The sequence below is a fragment of the Eptesicus fuscus genome, chromosome 9 (assembly GCF_027574615.1).
Source record: "Eptesicus fuscus isolate TK198812 chromosome 9, DD_ASM_mEF_20220401, whole genome shotgun sequence".
In the NCBI taxonomy this organism is placed as follows: Eukaryota; Metazoa; Chordata; class Mammalia; order Chiroptera; family Vespertilionidae; genus Eptesicus; species Eptesicus fuscus.
The window spans coordinates 29,037,997-29,048,072 of NC_072481.1; the positions used below are offsets into that span (position 1 = coordinate 29,037,997).

A 10,076-nucleotide genomic window follows, 5' to 3' on the forward strand; every position below is an offset into this window, starting at 1 on the left:
GCAGATGCCTTGTACATTGGTCCTGGGTCTTACTAGCAGCAAAGACTCCCAAAAAGTCACAGTATGTGTCACTAAGGTTGGAAGGATAATGATACCAAGCTCCCCAGACTGAGAGGAGTCGGGCAGACCTGGCATGGTCTTGGGTATAAAGAAGAGCTTGGCCTTGGAATCAGATGCACCAGATTTGAATCCCAGCTGGGTCATTAGGTCAGGTCGTTTAACCTCTCAGAATTTTCTTATCTTGAAAATGTGGATACTGCTACCTTGCAGGATAGTTACAGAGATCAAAGGTAAGAGATGTTCAATAACTGTTGCTCAGCAGATGTTTGATAGATGGCAACCTTTATTATTAAGTTGTGTGAGCATTCATACATGTCAGTTCGTTTGACTCTGTGTTTAAAATATTTTGTATGGAGATTTTCAAGAAGCAGGGAAATACATGTAAAATAAAAGTGCTTTGTAAACTGTAAAGTGCCATACAAATGTCAGGGAATCGTCTGGAAAGTCTTTTATAGTTGGAAAAAATACAGGTTTTGGATTTGGGCAGAAGTAGGTTCAGTTCCTGACCCTGCCATTTACTTGCCATGTAATCTTGGATAAGTCATTTCCTGTCAGCCCGTTTCTGCCATTGTCAAATGTGCGTAAGTCTAACTTCACAGGGCTGTTGTGAGAATTCAGTGAGATGAAGAGTGGAAAGCTCCTGGGCACATCCCTTCCTGGGTGGGTGGCAAGGTCCCACGTGCTACGTCAGGTTATGGGCAGTGTCAGTTCCAAGCCTGATGCCACAGTCTCACTGTCAACTGTCTACAAATGAAGAGGACCCTTCACTCCAGAGAAGCAGGACCCCAGATTGGCAAGAATTAGAGAGGGGTCTTTTGTATTTCTTGGAGGAAATCTGGTAAACACTAAACTTATATGTAGAAAGCACTGAAATCTGCAGTGTGGAACCAGGCCTAAACCGGGGCAGGAAGCGAAAATGATTCCTGCTAAGTTGTCCCAGATTTGAGCACTCAATTATTGCTCCTAAGGGCAGACTCTCATTATGAGTTCATCTTATCCAGCCCTTCACCCGCTACTCCCTGCCACTGTCTTTTTCCTAGACACAAACAAGTGCTCAATAAAGAGTCTAAACTTGAGCCTGCCCGGTGTGGCTCAGGGGTTGAGCGTCGTCCTATGAACCAGGAGGTCATGGTTTGATTCCCAGTCAGGGCAATCAAACCCAGTCAGGTTGTGGGTTTGATCCCCAGTGTGGGGCGTGCAGGAGGCAGCCAATCAATGATTCTCACTCATCACTGATGTTCCTCTCTCCCTTCCTCTCTGAAATCAATAAAAAGATATACATTTTTTAAATAGTATAAGCTGAAAAGGTGGCACTAACTTAAAGGTGGCACTAACTTCCTACAAAGCAAATAGTCCAGGGCCCCATCAAGAGGCCATACTAGCTCCCACCTCCAGGCAATCCCTTGGACCCAGGCCAGCCCCCTAAGAGGTTCCTTCTTCAAAGCCAACAAGGTGAATGCAGTGAAAGAACATCATCTTAGAATCAAGGGAGGCTCAAGCTTGAACTCTGGTTCTACCACATACTTGCCGTGTGACTTCACAGCAAGTGACTTCCCCTTTCCTCACTTCTGTTTCATTTTATTCCCTTGAGGGTTGCTGTAACAACTAATGAAATAAAGAATGGAAATGGGAGCCCTGGCTGGTTTGGCTCAGTGGACAGTGTGTCAGCCTGAGGACTGAAGGGTTCGATTCTGGTCAAGCGCACATGCCCGGGTTGCGGGCTCAATCCCTGGTGGGGGAGGCATTCAGGAGACGGCCGATCAATGATTCTCTCTCATCATTGATGTTTCTATCTCCCTCTCCCTCTCCTTTCCTCTCTGAAATCAGTAAAAATATGTATTTTTTTAAAAAAATGGAAATGTGACTGGTAGCCCTAGCCAATCTGGCTTAGTGGATGGAGCATCGGCCTGTGGACTAAAGGGTCCAGAGTTCGATTCTGGTCAAAGGCACATGTCTGGGTTGCGGGCTCAGTCCCCAGTGAGGGGTGTGCAGGAAGCAGCTGATAAATGATTCTCTCTCATCATTGATGTTTCTATCTCTCTCTCCTCTCTCTCCCTCTCCCTCTGAAATCAATAAAAAATTTTTTTTTCATTTTTTATTTATTTATTTATTTATTTATTTATTTATTTATTTATTTATTTTTAAGAAATGTGACCGGTAGAATCTATGGCATATAGTGAATGCTCAATTAATGTTAATTTCTTTCTTTTCTCCTCAAAGGCCCAGAGACTTAGCCTGCTTCCCTTTGCTTTTCAGAGCAACCACCCATCTTGTCTTCCTTGAAATTCAACTCTCTTTCAGAGTAGCTGCAGAGAGACCAGCTCCCCACTTCTTTGATGCCCCCAAATAAGTACACAGGTCCTTTTCATTGAAGGGTTTTACTGCTGATCACTCAGGGAACAGATGCAGGTTGGGGTCGGGATAACAAGTCACACATGTGGGGAGTGTGAAGGTCCCCAGATCATGGCTCCCTGAGGGCTTCCCCTCCGTTCCTAAGGCAGGACCTCCTCTCCAGGCTAAGGAGGAGCACAGTGGACGGAACTCGCGGGCCACTGCAATGGGCCCCCGGCAGTTCATACACAATGTGGTGCCCACCTCACAGGTACTTCCTCAAAGGCCAGGGACAGCTGCCCTAACAAAGTGAGCATGTACTACACCTACCCTATTTCTCTTTCACCCCAAGGAGATGAAGCCAAGACCAGATCCTCTGACTTCCCAAGGCAAAATATCGGCTTGGAAAGGGGCAAAGATGTTTACTCAGAGTCCCTTCTCAGGACTTTCTGGAGATCCTGGCTTCAGAGGCAACAGGAAACCATTCTCCAAAGTGGGGTGAAGGGCTTGAGGTCAAAGGGCAGCAGCAGATCCTAAAGGTCTTCCTACACTGAGTTGGGGTCTCTCGCTCCCTCTCTCCCTCACTCCTTCAGCTGGAATCTTTCCCAGCCTGCTCTCCCCTGTGCGTTTTCTGGTGGCGGATGAGATTTGAGCTCCGAGAGAAGTGTTTCCCACACAGAGTGCACCGGTAGGGCTTCTCCCCTCGGTGAGTCCTCTGGTGTGCTCCAAAGTTGGAGATATCGCTGAAGGTCCGCCCACATTCGGTGCACTCGTAAGGCCTCTCGCCTGTGTGGGTGCGGTGGTGCACCCCAAAGCTGGAGCTGTTGCTGAAGCTCTTCCCACACTCACAGCAGATGTAGGGTGCCGGCTCGAGGTGGGTCCGGTGATGCACGGCCAGCGTGGCACTCTGGCTGAAGCTCTTGCCACAGATGTCACAGCGGTACGGCCGCTTGCCCAGGTGGTCTTGCTGGTGTGTGGTGAGATCCGAGCGCCTCCGAAAGCTCTCCTGACACTTGGGACATTTGTAGTGCTTCTCCTCCAGGTGGATCCGCTCGTGCCGGATGCGGTTGGAGCTTCTCGAGAAGCTCTTGCCACATTCAGAACATTTGTAAGGTTTCTCGCCCGTGTGGATCCGCTGGTGTGTTCTCAGGTTGGAGGTGTTATTGAAGGTTTTGCCACACTGGGCACATATAAAGGGCTTCTCATCGGCCTCAAGTCTTGAATGGACAATGGGGTCCCCTGGCTCTCCAGTGGGGACAGTGGCTTTCTGCCAGGGCTTTTTGGGACGGATCCCTTGTGGTCTCTCTGACAGGCTCTCTTGCCCATGCTCTTTCTCCCCATCTGGGATCCGAAAACCCTCTGGGTCATCCGCTCTCCAAGGCTTACCCCGCTCCCCTTCCTCAGGCAGGTGCTGTTCTGGATTCTGCTCCTTCTCACTGCCCATCTCTGAATCCTGAGAACGAACACAAATGGCCAACACCTTTATTCCTTGGGTCAGGCCAGGCCACAGGGAATCTTGTTCTGTTTGAAGAGGTATACACCTTCCCCACGGAACCAGCCATCAGAAGTAATCTCAATTAACGGAAAAACTTGCATAGAATACCTTTACTTACTAACTTTGAAGTGAACAAACTTCCAGATATTTAAAGCTACCAAACCAGAATGAAAAGGAACCACTTTGTCCACCACCACAGATCATATTTGTGCAATTGAATAATATCATTTTTCTTCATACCACTAAACGGTAACAGTCCACACTGTAATTTATGTGCAAGTGAAGGACTTCCATTTTAGAATGAGTTCAGTTCTTCTGCCTAACTGTAAGTTAACTGAAACTCGTGTTTAAATCTTTTTTTTTTAACCTCCCTTAAAAGTATCCAACTATGTGCCTGCTTTCAAAATGAACATAACAGAACCTCTAATTCTTGAGGCTCTCCTGGTTGTTTACGAGGGCCAGCTCTGAATCCTCTTAGGTGTTCTGTACCCTTCCTTTCCCTTCCTCGGACCTCACTATAATCCAGCAACTAATGAGTTAACATCTGAGACCTCTAAGACCTACTGCAGGGTCTGGGCTGTGTCTGTTCTGATTGGTCAGTACACACTTCCACTCTCAAACACCATACACAGCCACATGCACACACACATGCTCACACCACATGCACAGCCATACTCACATACCAGACACACTCAGCCACATTCTCACACCACACATACATACCACAGTCACACATACACACACTTATACCACACTCTCACAGCACATATAGCCACACACATGCATATCATATACACCATTCACAACCTTCCCACACATACAGCCACATACCTGGCTACGTACTCACACACATACAGCTGTACTCTTTTATTTTTTTTACAGCTATACTCTTACACCACTTGCAATCTCACACACATATACACAGCCATATACTCACATGCTACATACACACAAAGACAAGAGACAAGACACACAAATCACACCCACACACACAAAGCTATACACACGGACACACAAACCACATACACACACACACACACACACACACACAGCTATACAAACACATACACACAAACCACACTCCCCTCACACATAGCTACACACACACAGTGACTAGCACAGGGCCTACTTATGCAAACATCAGTAAATGCTTGCTAAGCTGCATACATTCTTTTGAGGTCCTACAGCCAAGAACAGAGAATGAAGGGAAGAAAAAGTACTTCTTATAAGAGGAGAGTGTGGCGTTTCCTCTGGGCCTTGGAGAAGTAACACTTCAGAAGGCAGAGTGGGCGGCTGAAGGTGCAGGAGAGACATGAACAAAGGGATGAGGGAGGGAAGCACACGCTATGAGAGCGCACTGATGATAAAATGAAAGACTGATACTTCCTTCAGGTCAGCAAGTATTGTTGGAAAACAGCAACATAAAGTAACAGAAGGGACACTGACTACATTTAGGGCTGGATCCCAGTGATGACACGTTATCTTTAAAACTCTGCGAATTATCCAACCACTCTGCGCCTCAACTCCCACGTCGCTAAAATTGTGATGACCTACCTACACTGCGTTAGAGAAGATGCCAAAGCATGCTCAGTGTAGTGGGTGGCATGTACTAGCCATTCAGCAAACGACAGCTACTATTACAGTTGTTGAAGGCACTGTTTCCTAGACCTGTGGAGAATATAAGAATGGAAAAGATCCCTTAAGTGATCTTGTTAGGGAAAAAAAAAATTTTTAATTGAAAAATGGTACAAGAACACCCTGGTTAGGTGGCTCAATTGGTTGGAGCATTGTCCCATACACCAAAAGGTGACGGGTTCGGGTACGATTTCCGGTCAGGGCACATACCCAGGTTATGGGTTCCATCCCCAGTCAGGGCACATACGGGAGGCAACTGATCAATGTTTCCCTGACACACCAATGTTTCTCTCTCTCTCCCCCTCCCTCCCTCTCTCCTTTTCCCTTCCTCTCTTTCTCTAAAATCAACAAAATCATATCCTTGGGTGAGGATTTTTAAAAATGGTACGAGACTGTATATAATCTAAATTATGAAATATGGACAGAGCCTCAAATCTTTAAGTAGGATCAGAAAACTTTTTCTGTAAAGGGCCAGAGAGTAAATATTTGGGGCCATAGACTCTCTGTTGCAACTCTGCTGTTGTATTATAAAAGCAGCCATAGACAATACATAAACAAATGTGGCCGTGTCTGAATAAAACTTTATTTATAAACAAAAGGAGGCCAGCTATAGTTTACCAATCTCTGTTAGAAAGTGTTTCTTTCTTTTTTTTTTTTAATATATTTTATTGATTTTTATAGGGAGGAAGGGAGAGGGATAGAGAGTTAGAAACGTCGATGAGAGAGAAACATCAACCAGCTGCCTCCTGCACACCCCCCACTGGGGATGTGCCCGAAACCAAGGTACATGCCCTTGACCGGAATCGAACCCGGGACCCCTCAGTCCGCAGGCCGATGCTCTATCCACTGAGCCAAACCGGTTTTGGCAGAAAGTGTTTCTTGAAGAACCTAGCTAAGCAATGTGAAAGATAGGCTTGTTTCACTTTCAAATATGCAGCTAAACATCAGAAAGTTTATTCCTTGATACTTATTCACTGTTTCCTGACCATCCTTTTAAAAATCACCCCCACACACACACACTTGCAGTCCCTGTGCCCAACAGTACTTCTTACAATCTAACATTGCATTGATTTATATGTCTTTTATATATGATCTGCCTCCCTACCCTCTGCTGAAACGTAAGTCCCAGGAGGGCCAGGGTCTTTGTTTCATTCACTAATGTAACTTCAACTCCTAGAGTATTGGCAGTCAGAGTAGATCCTTAGTAAATATTTGTTGAATGAGTTGAATAAATGAAGGCCAGGCCTGCCTCCAGAACCCATGGCGTGCTTGTGTCCATCCTCGCCCACTGTCCCTCAGCGATCCCTTCCTTCCTGCCCATGTCCTCCTTTATGCCCCCTCAGAATCTTGTACTTGCTTTTACACTGATCTGTAATTACAGTGTATTTCCATGTCTGTTTCCACTAGCAGTTTATAAGTAACTTGAGGGTAGGACTCGATCATTTTGGTAATCTCTCCCCAGCACAAGGCCCAGTGCTCAAATGTTGTTCAATGTGATTGAATATGTGCGTAAGTCACTCCCCACCCCTGCCCACCTCACCAAGGGCTCCATGCCATAAGCTACGCAGCCTCTACTCACTTCGAATCCTGCTACTCTGAGAACTTACTAGTATACTTTACCAAGCTGATTCTACCCGGGTCTGAATGCTGGGTCAAAATAAGAGCAAAAGGATTTAGGATGGTGGTTACTATCCTCAAACAGTTTATGGTTCAGTGCAGTGAAATGGGCCATGAACTCCAGGAACTCTTGTACAGTAGAAGGTTAAGTTCCAGGGGGAGAGGGACTGTGCCTTGGTCGCCTTTGTATCCACTCCTCAGTGCCTCATACAGCACCTGGCACATTATACAGGAACCAATAATAATAATAATAACATTTTTTAAGCTCATCCCAAGTGCTAGGCTATGGACTAATCACCATATATAAATCGTCTCCTTTCATTCTCACAACTTAATTTAGATGAGGAAACTGAGGCTGAGAGAGTGGCAGAACTAGGACCGATTCCCATCATTCCAAAGCCAGTGCCACACTAGTGTTGAAGGGAGAGAGAGGGAGGCAGAGAGGGAAGGAAGAAGGAGAGAGGGGGAAAAGGGAGGAGAGAGGGAGTGAAGGGGGGAGAAAGGAGGGAGGAAAGAGAGGGGAAAAAACAGTGCCACAGGATCTCAAAGGTCAGGGGCATACTTCCCTCAAGAGGTGAGGGATGAGCAGCTTCATGTAAAGGTGAATTCCAGCTAGGGCTTGCAGGATGGGTATGATGGGGACCCACAGACAAGGGGAACCCACACTCTACTGAAAAGACAGTGGCAGGTAAAGTACAGAGGCACTTTCCTATCACATTTCAGAGGTTTGGGTGAGAAAGGGGCCCATCCTGGTTGTCTTCCCCAGAGGCTCAGGGGTGCAAGGAGGACCAAAGTGGAAGGGACGCTGGCAGTGGAGGAGGAGCCAGGTCTAAACAGTAAGAGCCAAGCAGATGGGGCTGGTCAGATGCTGAAGTCCAAAGGCCGGGACTAGAGGGAAGAGACCCAGCTGGAAGTCGGGGTGAAGGGCCGAAGTTTGGGTTCTTTAGGGTCAAGTCGAGAACTGGGGGGAAGAAGGGGTAGAGCTTGGAAAGACCAGAGAAGAGGGAACTGCACAGGGTGGCTGGAAAACGGGTCAGAGACAGAGGAGGATCAAAGGAGTCGGAGGGTCAGAGAAGATGGTCAGGAGACAGGGCGCGGACGCTGCAATCGAGGTGTCAGGGGACCGCGGCCCAAGAGGCGGAGTCCGAGGGTAGGGGCGCTCTGGGGGACAGGGGCTGGGTTCGGGGTTGCTGTAGGGCTTGGGGCCGAGGGGCCAGGGGCGGGGGGGGGATAGGTGGGGCTGACCCCAAAGGTATGGTCAGTGCCAGGGGGGCTGGAGTCCTCAAAGGCCAACAGGAGAAGGGCCCGAGGGTCAGGGCTGGAGCGGGCCGGGGAGGACAGGGGTCGGGATCACAGGGCCCTATTTGCCCCCACTGGGTCCGGGGAGCAAAGCCACAACCTCCGGCTTCCCGGAGAGATGGAAGGAGCCACGCTCAGAGTCCCCGCGAAACCATGCCTGCCGCCCCCCGTGTCCGCGGGCCCAACCCGAACCCACCTCGCTCCCGCCGCTCGGTCAGGGACAGCGCTGCCTCCGTGAGCCGGGGCGGAGCCGGAGCCGGAACCCAGAGAGGACCCACCCTGCCTTTCCAGAATTGGCTCCGGAGAATTGCCTTTCTTTTCCATTGGCTCTACTTGCTGCCATCACGCAAGAAACCCGAGCGGGACCGCCAATCAGCTGTGAGCTCGGTGGTGGATTGTGGGAATTGTAGTCCTGAAGAAGATCGTAGCCTCGGAGAAGAAATGTGCCGAGTTTGGAACCCAGCCTGGACGCTGGGTTTCCTCCTAAGGCCGTCAGATTTCCTTCTGTGCTTCAGCGTAAAAAGCCCCATGTAGGGCCACCAGCCTGGGAGTGGTAGACTATGTAGAGCTAACCTACATGACCTCCATGAGTTGGTGACTCTTACTGGTCCTGAAGACATTCCCCTAAGCCTAGAGTCCTGAGCCTCAGTCGAAGTTCATAGAGGTTCATCATTTAAAGTCAAAGGATTGTGGAACTGGAAGGGAGTTTAGAGATCAAGCAGTCCAATCCACTTATCAGAGAAGCTAAACCTTCCCTGTCCTAGGACCTCCAGGTCTCCAGCACCCCTGCACAGGGATTTTTCTGGGTCCTATTGTAGTTAACCTGACTGTTCATCAATCCTGACGGAACAAGCCCACCAATGTATGTCCAGGATTAGGATTTTTTTTTCAGGTTTCACTTAAAAAAAAAAAAAAGTCTAATTGAATAAGTAGGCTAAAATTCTACAGGCATCTCATATCTGCATGCTATTTTAGTGCAAAAAGTATTGACTTCAGAGCTGAGTAAACCAGATTTCTAATCCCAGTTCTCGCACCTAGCCATTTGGAGCAGCATTTTCCTCCCCCCCTCCCCCCCCCCAGTAAAATTTCTGGCAGAATTGTCAGAAGGCTATAGCAAGCTCTGCCCCCACAAATGTCAGGTCTCTTTCCTGGTGGTAAATTCTCTTGGGTGCATCCCGTGTGGACAATGTTAGTTTTATGATTGGGATATTCAGGAAAGTGGATTTGAAACTGAATATGGATGAGTGAAATATCAATTCGTTTATAAATTGATTTAAATAAAATGCTAAGAAGACAGACTCCAGTTTTTGTTGGGTAGAACTGAGTACCCATCTGAAAATTAATAGCTAATATCTCTATCAGAAATAGAACTGTAGCTTTATTTTTAACTGTTGAAAGAGCCCCTTTGAGTGGATTCAAGGCTGTTTGGAAACCAATCCCATAATGTGTTTTCCTCTTATCAGCCCAAAGCCTTTTCCTACAACTTTTCATTCACAATGAAAATAACAACAAGAATACCAAACTTTTATTTAAGAACTGTACAAAAGCAAATAAAAATTTCTACTTGGGCCCTGGCTGGTGTGGCTCAGTTGGTTGAAGTGTCGTCCCATACACCAAAAGGTGGCGGGTTCCATACCCA

General features: G+C 47.5%; 1 protein-coding gene across 2 annotated transcripts; it reads right to left on the reverse strand.

Annotated features, from left to right (window-relative positions):
* Nucleotides 1-2,232: 2,232 nt before the first annotated feature.
* On the reverse strand, nucleotides 2,233-8,680 carry ZNF691 (zinc finger protein 691). 2 transcript variants are annotated; one of them, XM_008151273.3, is made up of 2 exons: nucleotides 8,634-8,680; nucleotides 2,233-3,844 (listed from the first exon to the last, which is right to left on the reverse strand). In XM_008151273.3, the coding sequence occupies exon 2, from the start codon at nucleotides 3,833-3,835 to the stop codon at nucleotides 2,981-2,983; it is 855 nt and encodes a 284-aa protein (XP_008149495.2). In that variant the 5' UTR covers nucleotides 3,836-3,844; nucleotides 8,634-8,680; the 3' UTR covers nucleotides 2,233-2,980. The 2 variants fall into 2 exon arrangements, with proteins under 2 accessions (XP_008149495.2, XP_054576865.1); XM_054720890.1 differs by lacking the exon at nucleotides 8,634-8,680 and adding an exon at nucleotides 5,441-5,525.
* Between the last annotated feature and the right edge of the window lie 1,396 nt (nucleotides 8,681-10,076).